Source organism: Anthonomus grandis, chromosome 6, assembly GCF_022605725.1.
Source record: "Anthonomus grandis grandis chromosome 6, icAntGran1.3, whole genome shotgun sequence".
Classification (NCBI taxonomy): domain Eukaryota; kingdom Metazoa; phylum Arthropoda; class Insecta; order Coleoptera; family Curculionidae; genus Anthonomus; species Anthonomus grandis.
The window spans coordinates 26,521,559-26,544,610 of NC_065551.1; the positions used below are offsets into that span (position 1 = coordinate 26,521,559).

The 23,052-nt window shown below is 32.4% G+C and overlaps 1 protein-coding gene and 1 long non-coding RNA gene across 10 annotated transcripts in view; one reads left to right on the forward strand and one right to left on the reverse strand.

Annotated features, from left to right (window-relative positions):
* The window catches only part of LOC126737317 (uncharacterized), a 36,771-nt gene extending 31,961 nt beyond the window's left edge, over positions 1 to 4,810 (forward strand). For both annotated transcript variants that reach the window (XR_007660991.1, XR_007660990.1), the window contains one exon: positions 4,408 to 4,810. This is a non-coding gene — a long non-coding RNA (uncharacterized LOC126737317). The remainder of the gene's footprint in view (positions 1 to 4,407) is intronic.
* The window catches only part of LOC126737314 (rap1 GTPase-activating protein 1), a 349,016-nt gene continuing 326,760 nt past the window's right edge, over positions 797 to 23,052 (reverse strand). For 2 of the 8 annotated variants that reach the window (XM_050442173.1, XM_050442174.1), the window contains 8 exons: positions 19,030 to 19,251; positions 18,715 to 18,972; positions 18,440 to 18,660; positions 12,282 to 12,495; positions 5,973 to 6,215; positions 5,715 to 5,917; positions 5,467 to 5,659; positions 804 to 3,577 (listed from right to left, as the gene is read on the reverse strand). In XM_050442173.1, coding sequence (XP_050298130.1) covers positions 3,467 to 3,577; positions 5,467 to 5,659; positions 5,715 to 5,917; positions 5,973 to 6,215; positions 12,282 to 12,495; positions 18,440 to 18,660; positions 18,715 to 18,972; positions 19,030 to 19,251 — 1,665 coding nt within the window. In that variant the 3' untranslated portion in view covers positions 804 to 3,466. Of the gene's footprint in view, positions 3,578 to 5,466; positions 5,660 to 5,714; positions 5,918 to 5,972; positions 6,216 to 12,281; positions 12,496 to 18,439; positions 18,661 to 18,714; positions 18,973 to 19,029; positions 19,252 to 23,052 lie in introns of all 8 variants that reach the window. The other 6 variants (XM_050442175.1, XM_050442178.1, XM_050442171.1 and 3 more) reach the window with 5 other exon arrangements.

Here is a 23,052-nt window from a genome sequence, read left to right on the forward strand (position 1 = left end):
TTGGACTGCTTCATAGATATGAAAATCCATAGATAGGATTTTTTTTTATTACGTTTGTTCATACATTATTATGTAAACTACTGGTTTTTGTGTAAGATTATTTCAAAAATAAACAATATTTTATGTAAAATATTCTTATTTCTCTAACCTACCATACCTAGAAATAAAATATGCAAAATAATAAAAATCATCTCGAGTTCGGCATATTTTTAAAAAACTAATATGTTCCAACTATCGTCAGACGCCAACTCGGTCTATTACCAGCCCTAAACCAATGTAATAAAACAGTTGGCGAAGGAGGATTGAATATTTAGCTCGGTCCTATAGACCGCATTGGCGAGGGTAGCAAAATTTGTTTTCGGTCTTATAGACCATGGTGGCGAATAAAACTAATTCGTTTTTGGTCTTATAGACCGAGTTGACAGCGAACGTGTTAAGCTACTTGAGCTTCACTGAAATTTGTGAATCATTGCTGGAATTTGCAGGTAATACAAGGGCACACATTATTTTATATTAGGGAAAAATAATAAATAACGCTTTCACATTAAGATATTTATTAGATTGTAGTAGTAAGTTGTCAAAAATAAAGGAAAACTAACAAAAAGTAAAAAATAATTACACCTATCGAAAGCATAATATCTGAACCTACTTGGTAGGTTTTCGAGGTGTTAAATTATATAATAATTTGTAAATTATCTTGGTAAAGATAAATTATGATCACCTTAAAAGACGTTTTACATAAATTACATTGTACAAAAATTTTCTCAATATAAGCGAGAAAAAGAAAGTCTATTTTAATAACGGACAAAAAAAAATGAAAAAGTATATGATAGGGTAGGAATTTTCAACTACTTCTACACATTGATATTATAATTTTTCTAAATATTTGAAATATTAACAGAATAAAATTTTCTATATTCTTACACATAGAGAAGGCCTTTAGTTAGTTTTTATTTTACTTTAGAAATAATCGTTTGATTCCTAAATGTTACCCGATTAAAGCAAACGTCAAATAATTAAATTTACTTACATACTAAGGTACATATAAAACAAGTGGCTTTATAAAGTATTTTTGATTGTTTTTATTTGTTATACATGATATCCCTGAAAATAGAGTATAACGTAAAGTAATATCGAAAAACTTATTTGCAACACAAAATAATATTTTCTAGAAACATCCTGTATAACGTTAAGCCAGCTTGCCCGTGCAGAAAACAAACTTTAATACTAAATATTTTTAAATTAATAATACATATTGCAAATTGTACAAGAGAAAAACTTAAACTTTAAATATATGAACAAAATTAATATGAAAAACTCTAATATGCACAAAATATTATTATAGATACAAAACGTAGCTTAACTTAACGCTAATAAATACTTTTTGTTATGTACAGTAAGTAAATCATATAATAAACATTTTCTGACAAAAAAAATCATTTTTGGGGAATGTTACTTTGGTATAAAATAAGGTATTGGTAATAGTTTTATTTTTAAATAATAATGTACAGAACGTCCTTTTAGGGGTGGAATATTTCCTTTGCAAAGAAATTCGGGAAAAAAAGCGGTTTTTATTAATTAAAGATGTAAATGTAATGAAAGTACAGTCAATCTGGCATTCGAAATTTTTAAAAATCCATTTCCTCCTGTGATTTCCTGAATAAACGGGAACTTATTGAACAAAACATAATTAAATTCTCTACAATTTAGCTTACGGGCGCAAAGCTATAGGGGCAAAGTTAGAGGATACCAAGATTACACAGAAGAGGTAAAATTTGTAAAACTGAAAAAAGTAATTTTAAATTAAAATCCCCGCAACTTCCGCCATTCGCCTTAACTTCAAAGTTATAAAACACGTGTAAAAAATTAATTATTTTAATGACTTTGGTGCCAACTATGCCCCTGTTGGTTGTACAGCTTCACTTTAGAAAAGTATATTGTAGAGAATTTAATTACAGTGAAACCTATTCTAGCGGATACCACTCTTGAATGGCCATATTTTGTAGAAAACCAAATAGAGGCGTATTATTTTGCATGTGTAAAGTTTTCTCATAAACGAACTCTCTATTGGGCAGAAAAGGACATTATTATTTTCTCCGAAGCAAGTAAACGTTGCTCATATGCAGTCAGGAAACTCCAATGGATAGACTTTTATAATCTTGCCCGATAAGTCAAAAAAAGGATTAGAGGTCTAGAATCACAGACATGTTTTTAATACGTATTTCGTATTAAAAACATATACGTATACGTTCAAGTCTCTTGCTGTCTGCAAGTTTTAATTATTTCTTATTAAATACCAATAAGGAGACAAAAAGCATGGTGGCATATGCTAATAATGGTCTCCACCAAAAATAATCACATTAAACGAAAAAATTAAGGAAGCGGTTAATGCTCTTGAAAATGTATCGGCTCGAAAGCAGATAAACTTAAATCGATATTTTTAAATGTTTATGTATAATATTTTTTATCCATGTACATCTTTGCTTTTAACAAAAACATATATGTTTGTATACTAGATATACATACATGTACTTAACATACTCATTCGCTGGAAGTAGACATCTATCGGACAATATTAATGAAACCGTTGTTGTCTGTTATCTCTCACTATATCGTAATTTGCTTTATACATATTGCTGTACCACTTAAGGGTTTAGCCAGTAACTCAAATTAAAAAAAAATTTGCGTTGAACGTTTTGAAGCTTTCCTCATAGACCACTTTAGTGCGAAAATCAATAATGTGTATATGGATTTTTCAAACTTACAGACCTTTTTGACTGAACTAAGAAGTTGTTTAAATATCCTATTTAACCGTAGCATTTGAAACTTTAATTATTGTTTCAATTACATATGGTAAGATAATGCACGTGGCCCATATATTCTATTCTTTCAGTGTTGCTGCAAACGTGAAATATTCCACCCGTAAACAGACACAAAAAAAATAAATACCTAAATACTAAATTCCACAAGAAAAAAGTGTTTTAAGAAAACAAAATATCACAAAACAAATTAATTACAAAACTCCGCAACGGATTGCTGCTGTGATGCAGAACGAAAAAAAAAGCTTCGGCAGTTAGGAAAATATAGCGTATCGCTACTCCCGTCTATGAAAATAGTTATATGCAATATTGTGTTTAGTAATACATCAAGTTTTACCGCTACTTCTATTCTACTAGTTATTATTATATCCAATATAATACCCCCATTAACTGGATAAAATAACTCGATTTGTGGTAACTAAACATAATAAGGAAACAAGATTCAACTTAATGATGAAAATCAGTTGTCGTTTACACTAATAACTGAAATCAGGTAAATGAAGCGATTTAACAAAACTAAATCAATCCTTAGTATCTAATATAGTATCACTCCTCATATCATCTACGTATATTTGGAGAGATGAGATCTCCCGATGCATTTTTGCCTTAAGTCCTATAAGTAGACTTAATTGGCTCTAAAATTGAATCTAATCCTTAAGCAATTCTCTTAGTCGCAGGATCTCTTTGTGGGCCTGCGCTAATTCTCCCTGCAGAACCAATTCCTTTTCGCGTAGCCTCTTAATGTCCCTTTGACAATTCTGAAACAATAAACATAAGAGATTATTAGAGATAAATTAAAATGTATGTTGTAAAATACACTTTTACTAATTTAATTCGTTTCATTTATTTCTCTAACGATGCGCCTTCATGATTTTGATGAAACAGTTACTGCATATTTTTAAATGCCTAATACAACATGGCTAGACAAATATATATTTATATTTTGTCGACGTTTCGACCATTAAGAGGCCAAGAAGTATATAACATTTCAAATACAAATAATTTAAAAGAAAGTAGTATTTGAAAGTAGTACAAATGTTAAATTAGTCAAAGACCAACAACTCTTTGAGACTGACTTCAGTTGTCTACAATAGTGCCAAATTTTGTTTCGAATTGCTATTTACTTCGAGGTCAGTAACTTTAAAAATACTTTAAAATAAAAGAAACATATCAATGTTTCTTTTATTAGTACTTAGCCCTTTTTTGTCTTCTAGGGGCTTATTGCTTGTTCTTTTATATGAAGTAGATATTACATTGCGATTAAATAAAGCATCCTTTGAAAAGAGAAGCTCTTAGCTTATTTTCAAATTATTTTATATAAGAAATAGTGAAATGCACTTCAATTACCTTAATGAAATGTCAGAATTTTTGTATTCATTGAAGAACTCATTTTTTATTTTATTCAGTTGACAAAATATAAAAGGCGAAACATGTAACTTTACAAAAAATCAAAATAATATAACTATTGATATTAATTTTATTTTGGTCTTAAAAAAAATCATTCATCTAGCACCAAATCTCAAGTTTTTATTCTTTCCTCTTCCTTGGAAAGATTTGATTTCACTAACCACTAACGTTTTTTTTATAGGAAACTATGAACAAGGCCAGAAGAATACTTTACTCAAAAGTGGGGACAATTCATACTGTTTATTATAGAGGAGCTGGATTATAGAAGTAATACCCCAGAACGGATTTGATTGAAATGTATACCAGGAATTTATACCTACATCAAATTAAGAAAAAATACTAGTATGTAGCTGATTCTGTATTTTCAAGTAAATAGTAAAATAAACCCTTAGATGTATGCCGACAAAGCAATCCTCAATCATTCTGAGATATTTTAAACTTTTTTCTGTTAATTTTATTAAAATGTTTACCCGTATACAATTTCTTTCAAATATGGTAATATAAAGAACTGCCTTTATTTTAACCTAATAAGTTCCTAAGATATATCTTAGTTCCCTGTAATAATTTGAAGGTAAATTTTAAAGACATTGATGAAACATGTGTTTTATTTTTAGTTGTATTTTATTTACTTTTGAATGAACAGAACAATTTTTCGATAAATACTAAAATAAGCCCTTAAATATATCTTCTAATCTTACAGGAATAAAAACTATTTTTTCAGTTTCACTTCAGAACATACTAGGCATGTGCTGTGTGGACATTAATTTCTTCATTAAATTCGTTTAAAAAATGACTAAAAGGCAAATATTCACAGACAAAAATAACACTCTCTTAATTAAAATATGCTTTAGGGCTTTGCAAATCATGCTACAAGTTTTAATCTTTCGGGGTTTTTCTTTTCATTCTTTCTGTTATTTTCATTTCTACTATTTTGTTTCAAGTCGGTGATGTGTGTGTGTGTCTGTAATAATGCTTAAATTCTAAAGTTGCAATAAGTAATAAAACGTTAAATGTTTTTGTATTATTTATAAGCGTATAATCATTATCCAAAAAATGCTCTCGAAATATATAAGATTTATATTTGGATTACAAAGTCGAAAGATTTATTAAGAAGCAATTTGTTGACGAATAATTAAATGAGTCTAAAAAAACTCAGCAAAACAAAATTTAAACCTGGATTTTGGTTTCCTCCCAAAGATTTACTTTCAACATTAAATAATTTATTTAACTACAAACTTACCACATTCTGCCTTAACAAGTCCAACTTGTCACACTTAAGCCTGGTGACTTCTTGCGCCAAGGTATCCTGCTGATTTCCACCCTGGCCGCTACTCGGGGTTCCGCTCTCGGGCCGATCCTGACACAAACTACACGCCTTACCAGCAGTTTCAGCAGACGACATCGACTCTAACCCTGTATCGCTATCGACATATCTAAAGATAAAATCAGTTTAAAGTCAAGAAGATTGAAAAAATAATTCCAACTTACCCTCCTCCTAAATGTTCTAAATCTTCTGAAGTGAGTGAGGAATCATCACTGGCTTCGCTTAGAGCCGGTCTGGTACTAGGAGGAGCATGCGCTGTTAAGTCTGGCGAAGAGGCCGTCGAAGATCTTCCGCTACCGGTACTTCCGGAGCCACCTGACTTTTTAGAGTTCGAGACCATCGAAGATTTTGAAATTGACCTTCCGCTCTATAATAATTTAACGTAAAACACGATCTATTTTTCATTAAAAAAAAATACTTACCGAAGGCGTTAATTCAGAGATAGGAGGTTGACTGCTCTTTTTGCCCAACTTGTCATGGTGATGATGGTGATGATGATGACTGCCGGGGCCAAGATTATTATCACTTTGGCTGGTTTTCACTTTGGCGGCGCTCCATGCCTTTTTCACTGTGTCAATGAAACGAGCTCCTGGACCGGAGTCTCCTTTTGGCGTACCGGGAGCGGTTGACGGACTCGTGCCTCCTAAGAATTCTGCGGTTTTTTCCTGAAATAATAAATCAAATTTTAATCTTAATATCTATTTGAATCATAATATCACATGATCATTTATGTTTAGTCAGAAATTATTCTAGCCCAGAAGCGAAAGTTTGGCACGAGATTTCATATTAAATTCAATAATTATCATTACTTCGTCTACGGTTGCATAGATTTGTTTGCATGTATTTTATTCGTTACTTGACATTTCAAATTAATTGTGTGTATGATAGTGATAGAACTCGAAAAAGCCGAAGAAATTAGCTTCTGTAGCTTCAAGAACTACATCATGCATCATCACAAGTTGGACTTGAGATGAACCTAACTAAAACCAAGGTAAGTAAAGGTCGATAACAGAAACGTATGGAAAACGTATCCGAGTATGTATTCTTGGACACAAAACTAAGTTAGGGAAAAAGAACCAAATCTCCAGAACAGTAGGCCTAGGCTGGGTAGCTTTTGAAAAAGGATTTATACTAAAATATCAGGTTTACACCTCCCTATAAATCTTAAAAGGAAAGTTTTTGATGCATGCATATTGCCAGTCCTTACGGATGGTTTAGAAACAATGGCATTAACCAGTAATTCGACTAACAAACTCCAAGTAACACAGAGGGCAATGGAGAGAGCTATGCTCGGTATAAGCTTAAGAAGTAGAGTCCGAAATGAAGAAATCTGGAGAAGAACAAAATTGTCAGACGTATTAACAACAGTTGCGCGCTTAAAATGGCGATGGGCTGGTCAGTTGGTCACATTGCAAGGCAAGATTCAAATAGATGGAGTAAGAGAATACTGGTTTGGCAACTAAGAGAGACTAGGAGAAGTGTAGAAAGACCTCGAAGACGGTGGCGAGACGACATTCAGGGGATCGCAGGAAAAAACTGGATCCAGACTGCTACGAACAGAGAGACGTGGAGAAATTTGGAAAAGGCATATATCCAGGAGTGGATTACTACAGACTGAGTGTAGTGTAACTAAATAGTTTCTTAGGTTCACACGAATTACAATAATATAGCTTCAAATAAAAAAGATCTTGGACATACATGTAGTTTGTCTGAAGCCAGAATACGCGGTACTCATGCAATACATTCGAATCACTCTCTCGATGTCCCACAAATCGATTCGCATTTTCACGGGACTTTAATCGCACCTGGGTTATTTGTGGTATAATAAATTTACGATACGAAACGTAAAAGAATCTAAATTGTATAAATATAACGTCTATTGATAAATTTTCAAAAATCTTGAGAGTATGTTCACTAAATCATAAAACTTCTCTTAGTAGAGAAAGAAAGAGCCATTCTTTTTTCATTAATATAAAGGCGTTCTTGATGATCGATTTTGTCGAAAATGTGAATTTGGATTATGTTTTTGGATAATTCATGCAGGTTTTGTGGGGTTAATTATTTTCCTAATTTTCTTTTAAGCAAAATTTCACAAAAATTTTAAAAATTATAATCATAATATTATCAGGATATTCTTAAAAATGTTTTGACCCAACAGCCACGAACTTCTTCTAGATATAATTGGACATAATTGAGGAAACACTGTCGTAAATAATTTAACTTTTCTACGGCGACAGTTATATTTGACAAATTTAATATTTATCAATTACAAATTCCTAGAAAGGAGGTATGGGCGCTATTTGATACGTCTATGGATACCAAATTTTAACATTCTCAGATTAACAGGAGGTTCCCGGAATATTCACAGAATGTTTGAAGGAGTTTGGAATTCGAGATATTTTAGAAACCTCTTCTGTACCCGATAAAGAGGTATAATGTTATCCTTTGGATTTCAAATAACTGGAGCTTACTGCTTTTTATTTTCTTAATATTGTTTCCGTGTTTCAAAATTCCAAATTATAATTTCTATCACTCTCTATTTTATTATTAGTCGTGGCAAATAAAATACAAACCTCCATTGCTTTAAGAGCAAAATGATTCTTATACATTTTTAGGGGGTCTTTAAAAGGTATATTTTGCGTATTTAAAATGTCTTTTTATTATGTTTATATATTATAAAAAATAACATTAATTTCTTGCCACATTGTCATGGATTTGATTTATCTCGAGCAGAAAATGTAATAGGTCATGAAATGGAAGAAATGTTGGGCATTTTTCATTCTAACGGCACTGTATATTGGCTTTAACTCGAATTAACATAAACTTTGCACAGAACGATTATTAGAGGGTTCGAAAATGGAATTTAGTAGTTAGATGTCATCAATTACGGCTTTAGGTCTTCTCTAGTGGTGATCGGAATACGGGAAATCAATTATATAGGTGTTTCAGATGCAGATGCTAATACTTAAGGGTGTAAACTCGTATAGGTTTTAAAAAAAAACTTAAATAAGCCTTACTTTACATCTTACTGTTATCAATTCAAATTATTCAAATATAAGCCTTACTTGAAAGCTATTGGTAAAAGTAGAAAATTATTTTTTATCTAATCATACCTGGTTGGTTAAAAGCCAACAAAATATCTAAAGCAAACTTTGAAATAAGGAAACTTTTCTTCTTTGATTCGCACCCCTAAGGATGAACATCTTATTTTAAAACAGCTTGTATATTTCATCGAAATTAATGCCATGTGCAATCATTTGGTAAAGCATTTTTCTAAATATTTATACAAAATATCAAAATAATATTAATAATATTATGCTGATCATAAATAAATAATATTTTACGATATTAAAATGCCAATAAAGTTACGTCCTATATATGATACTATCCACACTATTAATGCGCTGTATTCGCACAGTAGCAATTTAAAAGGCATTTATATTGTTATTGCCTAATTAAATTGTTTCCGCACCCGCCATATGCTCGATCCTCATTAACTTCCACATATTAATTGGCGTTTCCAATTTACACATAATAAAATCGTTAATTGCCGTAGTAAAATTTCGACCCAATCAATTTTATTCAAATTGGCATCCGTGCACAATCTGCTGTCCTTTGTTGAGTCGACTTTCTCTCCCTAATTCGTGTTTCTGTCCATTACGTTTCCTATCACTATCGGTGGTTTAAATGGCTACTGCTCTTGTCCCTCAATTGAAATTAAATCTCTCTTTACTTTTTCAATTTTTTTGAGCCAGTGATAATTTAAAATTCTTTTGAAAAACAGAAACGAAACGTTGATGAAACGATAATAAATGTAGAGTTAATAAAGGGCGATCAAGAGGGTGGTATTAAGGGCACAATAGGTCAACCCGGCTTAATTTCTGTCGACATCGAGCGCGCGATGTCCCTCTAAATCTGACAAGTGACTGGTCTCTTGTTCCCTGGACCGATAACCCACGTTAATGGAACAGTTTATTGTCGCTACTAGTATTAGCTGTGCACGATAAATAAAACAGAAGGGGATAGTAGAATTTTAACATTGATTTTCGATAGCTTGATGTGCTGTCTTAACGGTAAATTAATGTTTTAGTTAGCCTTAATGTTTGGCTTCCGTATATAAAGGTTTCTATTAAGCTAATGGACTTCTGAAAAGTATTATTTTAGCTTTTATCTTGGGTTTTTGTAGGTGTTCAAATGATGACTTAAAGATTCCTTCCCTTATTGGCTTTGCAGGATATAGTGTGATGGATGAGTTTAATATTAATATAACACTTTATCGTCAAATAAATAGATTGATTTATCTGGCTCTTAATCTTGAACTGTCCAGTGTTAAAATGTAACGAATAAATACCCTTAAGAATAACTTGATCATGAATGTTTTTTAATGTCTTAATCCGTGATATTAATACTTGAAAACCATATACTTGGATTTGATAGAGGTTAGCAAGCATTAATAGAGGAATTTCTGATTTAACTTAAGTCTTATAATATTTAAAGTTTGGTACTTTCTGCTATAATTCGACTAGTACTACCTGCACTCCGTAAAAAGAAATTATTTCGCAATGCAAACTATGGAATATATACCAGCGTGACACTGCATATTGTATGCCATCATTTATTGCAGGGTCATTCTATACCTCTTTTGCATACTTAATGAGGCTTAATTACTCTCTACGCATTTGAAATAGACTATAAACCCCAGTGAAATAATATCGATTTCTTTAACCTGGAAATGACGTAACATTTAAAATATATTTTTCTACTACCGTGCGTAAAGTACTCACTTTACACACTTCCTAGGGTTTATATGCAATATGCACTAGTGTTCACTTTTTACGCACTAGCGCGTCTTCATTTGCTTCGTTCACCTACGGCTCATGCTACAAATTTCCTATTCATAAAAAAAGGATCATTTTACACACTTTTTACATAATAACTATTTTGTATAGTTGAAAGTAGTTTTACAATAAAGGGTGTATCAATCATGGTTTTCTGCAGCAAAATATTGAAACGTTTATTGACTTAGAAAATATACATTTGGGGATTATGTATGAAACAAAATATCTTGTAAATGGTCGCCACGCCTTTGCATACCCTTTTGATTTCAATAACGTTATTGTATACATGTAGTGGTATTTCATTGATAAAGTGGTTGCAAGCTTATTGGCATAAACCTATGACTTCTGGTCACCAAATCGGGAAATGACCAGAAGCAAACTCGTTAGAAAATCGTCAATGTTTTATGGGCCGTATGACATGTGGCACCCTCCTGCTGAAACCATATGTTGTCAAGATCAACAGCTTCCAAATGACGTACTGTGTTATCATAGCATGGTATCGTTCGCCATTCACCATTACTGTATTCCTTCTTCATTTTTCGAAGAAAAACGCAGAAATTATTCCTCGCATTGCTTGATGAATCAATCACTCGTGGATTTTCTCAGCAGTCTTTTTTCTCAACTTTCTTTTCTCAACAGTTTTTCCTAATAACAAAACTATCGAAAAAGAGGCATCATCAATGAAAGTGATCTTGTTTTCAATCGGCAGGTTGCTCAAGGATCCAATTGGTGAATTCTCTTCACTCTTCATGGTCTGCTGGCAGGAATTGTTAAGTCAGTTGGATTCTGTAGGCATGCAACTGTATATATTTAGTAAGAATTCGCTGAAGAGTGATGCATCAATCTGGATTCCGTTGAGGTTATTAGTTATGCCACTGCTCTGTCACAAGTAACTGACGATATATTAGAGGCCCTTGACAATATTCAGGCTACAGTTATGGTACTCCTAGACTTCACAAAGGCTTTGGACATGGTAAACCACAAGATATTATTGGCTATTGAATTTGATAATTCAGTTTTGGCATTGGTCATATCTTTTTTATCTATCTGTAAGCAAAAAGTAATGCTTGATGGTAGAGTATCTGATGTACTTAGTGTTATATTGGGAGTACCGTAGGGTAGCCTTTTGGGCCGTTGTTCTATACCTTTATACATCAGAAATAACTAATAATCTAGAACACTGCAAACATCATTGCTACGCAGATGACACGCAGCTTACTTTTCGTTCAAAAGTTCTGAGGTACTTAATGCTTATCAATGTATTAACGAAGGTTAATATGTTGAGGTTTAATAATAATATTATTAAACGTATTATTAACTTATTATTATAATCAAGGAACATTATGAAAAGTCTTGATATGGAATTTTTTTCCAAACAAGGTCTTAATGACACATATAAAAATCTCGCCTTAATGAAGCGAAACAAGAAAACCACAAACTAAAAAAAATCCAAGAATAATCAAATAAATTACAACCCACTCTGCTTTACATTTTTTTTTAATTAAAAGCGATTTAATACTTTCAGTCCTCTTAAAATCTCTCTGACTTCAACTCTTTTCAATGGTACACCAGAAAAAAAAATAATTAAGAGGCTGACGGCTTAAAATGGCTCAAAGTTTAGCACACCTATCTGTCATCCCGTATATCATAAAAGTTCTTAAAATAGTGATCGATCAGTAATGCACTCCCACTTATAACCGATCCATATCATAAAACTCAAAATTAAAATTCAAAAGAGACATCTTCAACAAAACTTAAAACCGCTTAACTTTGAGGCCGGGTCGCAGCGAAATTTCCCCGTCAAACTTAAAAACCATTTTAGCATTCACTTTATCCGCCTCCTTAAAATCTGATTGAATTAATGAGCCAAGTAATAATGAAATCGAAACTTACCTTTAATTCGTCGGTGAGGGATTGCAGTAACGACGTTCTCGTCCTAAGTTCGAGTTTCGCGAACTTCTCGGCTTTGTAGCAGGCGTTTTCCGCATTAATCAGTTTCGTCAGCAGAAACTCCTTGAACTCCGGACTATGCTTGAAGATGGCCGGGGTCGGTAAGGTGGGACCGAAGAAGGGCACGTCGTCCCGTGCTGTTACACTTATTTTGTATCTAAAAGGTACACAATATGGTTTTACTGGTTTCTTAGACCATTTACTGGCAAAATGATTTATATGAGAAACAGTGTGCTTTGTCGGGATACTTTTGAGCTTTATTAGCTTTCTTGGCACTATACTCTTTTTTAGGCCTGTTTAAAATAATAATATATGTTAATTTTATAAATCATATAAAACAATCATAGAAATATGTATAATAAAAAAAAGCAAATGTACAATTGAAAAATAGTACATAATTCCACTGTTGTCCACAGAAAACTGAGTAAACTGTACAAAAGGAAATATATATATAGATTATAAACATCGACCGAAACATCACACAAGATCCAAACACTATGCGCTACTAAAGCACCTGTTTTTTAAAGCGCCTGCCGATAAATCTTTCAGATCTGCAGGAATTATTATAAAGCCAATGGAAATTTAAAAAAAGATAGCTGAAAAAACTGGTCTTGTGAGGTGGTCTTTGCCATATCTAACCATTCACAGTCTTTTAGTTTATCAGAGACCGGGTCGTACTTTCTCATCCTACAGATGTATCTTAGGAAGGTTTTTGTGCCCGTTAAATCTTTTGTGTTTCAGTAAAATCTAGACAAGGTGGATAAACCACATCACAAAAGTTAAAATGGCTCAAAACCTAAGTGCCAGTCAGCCTAATTTTTAAAGATTCCGATAGTGACTGCCTGCGAGGATAATGTAACCTCAGAATATTATATACTTTTTGCAGACATATTTTAATATGAAATTTAAAGCGGAACTTGACATCCAGATACAACCCTAAGCTTTTTGAAACTTTCTCACATGGTAACGAATCACCTATGCTTATGCATATCAAAGATTTAACACTGTCTTTAGATGGCTTAATGAGAAGATTATGACGATTTGAATAAAATAGACACTAATATATTCCATTGGAAAACAAGAAAAATAAAGCTATGTATCCGCCGCATATTGGTGTACCTTGCAGAATTTCGGGCAGTTAGTGAGGTTGTTAGCATAAAGAGTAAAGGGCCCGAAATTAAGCCTTGTGGAACACCACAACTCACCCTGCCATTTTCTCATCTGCCATCTAATGTTTCAACAAACTGAAATCTGTTGGAAGGATTATCCATTAAAAGTACAATGGCGTGCAAATTGAAGCTTGCTAGCTTATCAAATCGTGGTTATGTTTGCTAAAAATTTACTAGTAATAGTGTTGATATTCCACTATAATAAATGTCAATATTGAAATATTAAGAGCAAATTGGGCCAATAAACAATTCATCTTTAATTCAAGCATTAAATTGCTGTTTTTTTTTCGGTAACTTTTGTTTATATTTTTTACTATATGTAAATGCTTTTCGCCAAAAATACAGGGTGAGTCATTAATATTGCACGAACATTTACGTGCGGGCGTATTCCTTGGGTCAAAATATTGAAAAAACTTCCTATAAGGCCTATGTCCTGCGCAGATATGATATTATATTATAAATTAGGTTTAGGGAGGTTTTCTAAGGTGCTAAATATAAGTTTTTTGATGTCACAAACTAGGAGTACAAGGTACACAACCGTGGCCTACGCGATCTCCCGACTTAAACTCATTAGACATTTTCCTCTGGGGTTACCTAAAACAATTAGTTTATACTACTCCAATTGAAAATGTTGAAGAGTTAAGAAATAGAATAGTGAAGTTGCGCAACAATTCAAAATACAACAGGCATTTTTGAACGAGTGTGGCAATCAACGGTAGTCATTGAAGTTGGAGGGCAACACTTTCAACAACTTTTATAACCTTTACTCTTAGTTTGTGTTTTACGTCACGTTAATCCATTTTCTCTTTTCTAAAAACCTTTGATTTTATAAGAATTAAATTGAATAAATAAAATGATTGTTTTCATTTTTGTATTTAAAAACTCAAAATGTAATACGTGGCACCATCTATTAGTGACATCAAAACTATCAAAAAATATAAATTTAGCACCTTAGAAATCCTCCATATATCTAATTTCATATGGTTATTCTCGTTTACTTTTAAATTATTTATAAAATTAAAAATGAAATTAAAATTTCAACGCCCTGTATCTCCGCAGGGAAGCAATATCGGAGATAGGAGAACCAAATGTTTTTTTGTCGCTTTAGGTTTTACCGGAAACGCCGCAACTTTCTGATTAATGAGATATCCAATATATTTCTTCCATTTTCGATTAGCAATAGCTGAGTGCCTCATTCAAAAGAAATAAATTTTTTGGTCATAACAATAAATTAGTTTGTATATAACAAATCGCTTAACTATTCTCAATTGTGTGACAATACATGACTCATCAGATTTAATTCTATATAGCACTTTTACACATTCTACATACCCATGTTCATTTTGTACCTCCCTTTTTATTATAATGTTTTAACAGTTATCCTGTACATTATTACAGCGAAGTTTAATTAATATTATATTATTGTAATGTGATTTTTTTTCTAATTTTAAGATTTGTACTTTGTCTAAGTCTTTGCGATTAAAATTATTAAAAAAATAAAGTAATAAAAATCTCTGCGAGTTTTATTTAAATATCCAAGTTATCTGACGATACTTTACCTCACTCTAATTTTTATTAAAACACCAAACAAAAGCTTTTTAAATTCCGCTTTTAATTCCAGAAAGAATTCATTATGAACGCGACCGCAAAACTGAGAAATTAAAACGGAATTTTTCATTCCAGTCTAAAATAAAACTCTAAACTGATTTTTCTAATTCCCTTTCGGCCCTGCGCGCCGAGCATAAACTTTCATAATTAAAAGAAATTTGTGGACTTTTCTAGTTACTTTACCGCTTCACTTTTAAATTTTTTTGAATAATAATTCAGCTGTGGCCAGACTTTTTTATTTTATGACCGCTATCTAAAACCCATTCATAGGAGGAATTTGCGAGTTTCTTTGACATTTAAAATAACCCCGGCGATATTCTTTTCTGGCGGTTTTCCAGTGTCATTCAACGGTAAAATTTGCGTTTCAAAAGGGAGGCGCTTCTTCCCTAAGAGTCTCTGTCGTCGAGATAACGGGAATAAATTGATCATTACACAAAATGCTTTTCAACAATAACGACGGAAACTGTTCTATTGTATTGTGACAGTTCATTAAAGTCCTTTCAATGTCTAGCCAATTAACCACCGCAATTTGTACAAGTTTAATTGCATTGTGAACCGGGGTAGTTTTGGCTATGCGTTAGTCGCAATAGACTTTGTTATTGCAATATAATCGCGAGGAAAAACATTATTCTATACTCAGTGTTTGTTATAATTGAACCGTTAACCATATTGTCATCGCGGTCATTAATTGTATATACATCAAAGCGAAATAGAAACAATTACGGCTGACAAAGAAAAACTGACATAAAAAGGTACATGTTTACGTATTTGTTGACTCTCTGCATATATTTATTGTTGCCCTCTATCATGAATTTAGTGTGTCATCTTCCTTTAGTATATTTTGTTTTCTAAATAAAAACTTACATTGGTGATATATAGTATCCTAATAGTCTCCAGCTTTGTAAAGGGAATGCTCCATTTTTTGCATCAATACTATTAATGTTGGTGTATAAATTATTGGACTTTTTCAGTTTTGGACATTGCACCACAAACACAGATTTAAAGATGTGATTGTGCTGTTTTCATTTAAATAAATAGAGAAAAGTTTTCTTCTTGATTGTAGTATCCCTTCACAAGTGGAGAGTATTTTTCTTAAACAGCGACGATTTTTACATTGATTTTGTCAATGTAATATACGTAAGGTAGATCCTTATTGTTCAAAGATGAGAATACACATGAGGTACTCTGTCCAGTACTTTCTTAAAGTAACTTCGACATTCCCCATTCGGGATCATTCTATAGTCGAACATAGACTTTAAAACTATTCTATTGGGTGTTATCTGAATGTTTATGTCGAATCATATGGCTTTCATTTTTCTGAAGATGAAATTGTTACTGAATTTGTCAAGTTCAAAAGTAAGTTCACAATGTATGTACCAAATTCATCATGTTTGTTATGAAGAATTGTATTCTTATCTTATTGAAATCGATTGAGCATATTTTTCGATTTTTTTAAATGACATTCAGTAAATCTTACGTGGATTAATGATCATTTATGTCAGCGCTTGGATAACAGGCTTCATACTAATCTAATTTATGCTGATTTCCACAAGGATTTCAATCAGATTGATCACTTTTTTTTTGTAATTGTTTAGTTTCTCTGAGAGCTTGGCTATAGCCATTAAGTTAAGAAATCAGGAGAATTTTCATTATTGAAAAGTGACTAACTAGGCTTTTGGGCACCTTATACAGGAAAAAGTTGTCTAAGATGTACTGAAACTCCCATCAATATCTACAAAGATTCTGTTGATTAGGTAGATTTAAATAAATGAAACCATCATGATTTACCGCGTCCAACGCCTTGGTCAAATCACAGAATATACACATTGACCAAAGTCAGTTAAATTAGTAGGAATTCTAAACGATGTTAAAAGACCTCCAAAAACTTTTAACAAGGATTGATTAGCTAGCTGTAAAACCGATTGCGAAAACTCATCAATCAATACTTTACAGTACCAAACGATTCCGCACAATTTGCAACTATTCCGACATCAATCGCGTTTAATTAAAGCACTTGCGTGCAAAAAGCCGATATATTTATTCAATAGATTCGTACGGCCACCAAAAATAAAAATATTTACACTGAAACCGTTTGAGAAATAGTATATTTAAACTTTGGGAAAAGTGGTGTGTTTGCGTCTAGCGAAGTAGGCCAATTAAAACAAACATTTCGGAATAACGGAGCATCCTTGACGAACTATTTATCATTTCGAAGCGAAAATTATATTAACTGCGGCTATTTTGGGGAATTGTTTTGTAAAAAAAAATATGCGTATTTGTCAGTTTGGCAGTCATGATCAGAAGAAAGAATCCTAGTATTTTAAAGAGGTTCAGTGGTTGGGTTGCAAAAAAAATAATTAAAAAACTTAACTAAAAGGATGTTGTAAATGCTATTTTTAAATTGCATTCAAATGTTGGAAGAAATCTGAAATGTCTGGAATAAAATTAAAAATTACTTAAAATGTCTAAAAAATATAAAAGAATGAAAATAAAGAAGAAAAAAATGAAGTCAAATGCCTACAAGGGATTTGCACCCGAAAAGCCTATAAGGCGAAAAAAAATACTGAAAATGTATACAATATTTCTGGAACAAAATATAAAAGCTTGAAACAAAAATAAGGGTGTGGAATATTTCTATTATGGTGGCAACCGCCTCAAGGAACCATAGTCCAGACAGAGTGATCTAAGCAGAAAGCAAATAATAACAGCAAATAGGATTAGATCCAATCACTGCTCCTACTATGAATACTTGTATAGAGTCAATGAAGATGTTCCATGTTCTTGTGGAGAATAGTTCCATCATTCAATTATTTAAAGTTTAATGCTTGGTTGTTAAAACCTACGGCAGTCATTGGTATCATTTCTACAAGCTTGTGGCCTAAAGTTAGAAGATATTGAACCCCAATTCCCTTTATAAAAAATATCACACACTACAGACACGGATACAATCTCCAGGGCCAATTGCCAAATGGTAGAACATACCAGAAGACCACTGAAGAATATTACAAGGCAGGTCAGAACCACATTGACTGTAAGCAGAGAGGAAGAGGGACTTTCCTACATCTAATAAGCACTGAAAAACGGGTTGCGATAGACAAAGAATAGACTGAAGCGCAGAAGAATGGTCATTATAGACACTATGAAGAAACTTAAAATGACCTTAAAAAACTGAAACAAAATTCAAAAAAAAAAGATCCTTTCTCCAATCGTTTCGAGAATTGCTGAAAAGTAGTTATCTTCAGATAGCAGTAACTTCCAAATATTAGTTACAAAATACCCACATGAAATAGGCCACAAAAAATATAGATTTTATTTATTACTCACCTAGTGTTGGGCGTGTTAGGATCCAAAACTTGCACAACTATGAAGGCATGTAAGAAATGTGAAGCGATCATATCAGGACAAAACGGGGTGTTTTCTTCCTGAAAAACTATCGCGACGATATCGTTTCCGATATGTCTCTTCCTTTGCAGTTGTTGCGGATCCTGCTCGGTGTAAGGAAGGAGGGTTGACACATGAAACATTATTTCCCGTTCTTTAAAAACCTTTTAAGAAAACCAATTAGTAGTAGCTCTGTAAATAATCACAAGAAAACTTACCTCATAAACGGCAGTGTCGCCTGTATGTCCGTTTTGTATATCCAGACCCCCTCTGTAACCTTTGTGATCTTTAAGTTGTATCCTTTGACCAAGTAGACTTAAAAAGTCGTCAAAAGCAGGACTTGTAACTCTATTACTGAATAGCTCTTCCTCAGTGGTTTGTCGGTGCTTTTGATATAGAACTCCAAATTTAAATGTCGTTACCAAGACATGCTCGTCATAGTTCGCTATTAGTTGGGAACTCTTGGGATGTAATACCTGTTGATTTAAAAGAAAAATTATTCCAAAGTATTTAGCGGTGCTGAGATGACTTACTGGTTGAAAATTATCCACATTAACTTCATCGTTAAGTAGTTTTGCCATTCTAGCAGGACTGGGATTAGGTCCAAGGTACGCTGAAGGTACGATTTCATGCTTAGTCGCCGTTTTTATCCTTAACAATATCCTAGTATGCTCCTGCTGTGCTACATTTTCTGTCTTAATAGATAACAATACTGAACCGAGGTTCTCATCGAAACCGATGAGATTCGAGTGTTCCTGAAACAAAGAAACCTTTTACTACACAGGTTTTTATTTATTAAAAAAAAAGGAAAAAGAACCTTCTCATATATATTTCATATAAAGGCGTAGGTAACCGTATAGCTTATACGTACGGCTTCTTTACACGGGCGTGTTGTGCGGTAAATATATTTCTCAATCCCCTGAAAGCGCGACCACATATCAAGGGGAATTTAGGATTTATAGAAAACCGACAAAGCCGCTTTGGACTTCAAAGTCCGGCGACCAGCAAGAGAACGTTATCGGCTGAGGAAATCTTCGGCCTCTTGACAATTTACATGCAGCCACTTTTTTTGGTTTTTTTATTATTTTGTTTTTGGATCATTTTTTAGAGATTTAAAGGTAACATTTTTATTCCTTAACGACCGATAGAATTAAATTAGTCTAAGAGAATTGAAAAAAAATCTAATTGTTTAAAGGATAACTAACGCGGAATTAGCTGTTAAGTATGATAGTGGGAGAAATATGACAGTCAAGCCAAGAATCCCCAGAAAGACTAGGAATATTGCCATATGAAATGCTACCAGGTGACCTTGGTGCTACTCTCTATTTTTTGCCACTTTAATATTTTAATTGCCATTTGGATGTTTTTATTGCATTCTTTCAAGATTCTGGCATTTTAAGTAACTAGAGAGGTGTACACATTACAATTTGTAAACGAACATAATCTGTCTTTTAGGTGTTCTCATTAAGCGATTATGGGATTTTGGTCAATAATTTGTTTAATTTCTTTTTTGGAAGAAGTTTTGAAGAACACTTGAATTAATGTAATTTAATAAGGATATCAAATAAATGCAAGCTATAAATTGAACATAAATTTAGACTAGGAAATATTTGCTAATCTTTCGTAGAGCTTTATCTTGAAATTTTGCAGTTTTTCACCGATTTAAACTGTGATTTGAGACATCCAAAAATAGCAACTGTTTTGAAAGTTAATGTGTGCTTAATATTTAGAATGAAATATTTTTGAAATCAGGTTTATTTAGCTTTAGTATCGACATTAAAATTAAGATGGTTTTGATCAAAAAAGGGTTTTTAATTTTAATTGTTTGTTTACTACCGGCAAGCGACAATAAAATTAAACACCTATGGGTTATTTGTTATTCATCGGACGTTCGATACCACTTTCCATTTGTGTTTCACACTTTTTTCTTACAGATTTAGCATTATATAGGGCCATGTAATGAAAATTAAGGTGTAATTTTTGGGTTATTATTATTTTTAGGTAATGAATACCATTTATTGATTTTCCATTAATTACTTAAAACCAAATTTTAGACAGGTCTTTCGACTAACGCAGACTTAATAGTAAAATATGCGCGCTCCAGTCAGGGTTGCCAACGTCGTCGCATTTTGCATGTTAAATGTGTGATTTGGGAAAGTATTTTTTATTTAGAATAAACCGATTTATGTCGAGAAATTTCTGTTCAGGATTGCGTTTGGATGCATACTTAATTATCGTAGACTATTTTGGTTGTTTAATACGGTCATGATTTGTCACATCTTGACATTCGATATTGATAATCCCATTTCCCGATTGGTGCCGCAAAATTGGCGGTTCAACTGGAGGTTCTAGGGTACCAGTTAATCTGGTCATCGTATATCATTTTTGAATAAGACTTTCAACCGGAAAAGTTGCTAAAGTAGCCCTCCGGAGTGTCTTACCGTTTGTAGATATCTATAATGAGAATCTGGCGGGGATAGGTTTACAAAGGTGGTTAATTGTGGATAGAGGCTTGTTGGTTTTTCTTGTGAGACTAATCACCACTAACAGAAATTTTCCTGGAATATCCTGTTGCTGTCAAATTTTGTTTGCTTATTAACGCAAATGTAATCTGGTAATTTAATGCCTATATTTATTTCTAGGATTTCCAAAAGAAAAGAAGAGGTATTTTTTATAAATTGGTTAATATTCTTTTCAAAAAAGGTTAATAACGGTTAATATTCTCTACTAAAAAGACGATGGAAAAGTGAGTTGAATGCGGAAAACTTTTAATTATTTGGTTTCTATAAATTCTATTAGTTGGTTTTCTATAAATTTCAAATTTGAATTGGTTTAGAAAAGGTAGATTGCCCGATTATTCTTGTTTAAAAGTAAAATTAATACAAGGATTAAGAGCTTAGAAATGCCTGAAACTCCAGAAAGTTCTCACAGGATCCACTGAAGACTGTAAATATATCATCAACGTACCTCTACCTCCTTTTATAAATATCACAATTTAAGATTTTCGTTTCAAGAAAAAAGATAAATACTTCTGCTAGATAAGTTGGAACCCATTACAAGACCAGACTTTTGACAATATAATTTATTATCAACTTGAAAAAAATTTCGCTTCAATACAGTGTCAATAAAAGAACAAATTTCTAATATGTTATTAGTATGAACCTTGCATTCTGAAGTTCTCGGGTGTAAAATAAACAGTCTTCGGGTGAAAAATAGTTTAAAAACATCGAAAGAAACAAGAAACTTCATTCTTTCATTCAAAGATTTTTCATTTAGTTTTTTTAATGTCACGTTAATTCACTTATTAATTCGAATTGAATTGAAAAGATTCTCTAATATAAGTTTTAAAAAGTACTAAGAACTCGTGTCTTTTAAAGGTTTTTAGAGTCTAGCAATTGGTCCAGTCTCCAGTTTGGGTCTGAAATGTTTATTATCCAACCTAAGGGTGAGCTAAGAGGCTGTTGAAGGAAGGAACAACGGGTGAAATTTATAGATTTTTTTGTCTAATTTTGAAATGTCATATAATTGCACTTAAAAGGCTGGCATACCATGGTATGGCGGGTTTTAATAGGGTGTTGTATTTGGATTAGGATTCATTGCCCTTCAATGATGTTTTGACAACCTAGTTCCAGTTCCAGTTCCAGACAGGTCCAGTTACCTGTAATTCTTGATTTTTTTCTCTTTTGTTTTTTCATTTGATTTAATTTATATACCATTAATAGATATAATTTTTAAGTAGCCCTCTTGTAAAAGCAAACATTATAAGTTATCAACTAAGCTTATTTTTGTATTTTTTTTTGTGATTTAATCCTTTTTGTATTCTTATGCAAGTTCTCCTTATGCAATTCTAATAAAGAGTATTTAGAATAATTGTATATCTCTCTTATGTGCCTTAAAACCCATAATCCTTAATTAAGCCTACTCATTAAGTAAATATATATACAGGGTAATTCTAACAAGATACACAGGGTGAATTAAAGGGGATTTATTTTAAACGAGGATCTTTTAGTTTTTATCTGCGGTTTATTTTGAAATCGAGTGGCACCCTAAATTTTTCTTTATAACCTACCCCCACTGAATGAGGCTTTTTTTAAGTGACCTCTGTTGCCATTGGACTCTAAAACTTCTCACTCAAATTTTGAATTTGATACATTACAGCAATTTTTATATAATCATTTTCAATGGATTGTTTATTTAAAGTGATTAGTGTGCGCAACAGAATGAATCTTGTAAATATTAATATTTCATAATAAATTATCAAATCAAATAAGTTCAGATTCGTTCAATATATCCAAGCCTTTTAAAACAATTCAAGATTTGCATCGGAATACAGACTAAATATTTCGTAAAACGGATTTACTAGATACAGGACCACGAAATAATAATAATTCGAATTCCCGTCGATTTAGATAGGATATAGCATTAAATTTCGCGAGCAAATACAAAAGTTCCTCGTTCCCGACTATCGGTGCGTCCCTCGCTAAAGTTACAAATCTATTATTCGGTTTGAGAAAAATGAAAACCTCTTTTCATTTCGCGAGAGGGTATTAAGCTCG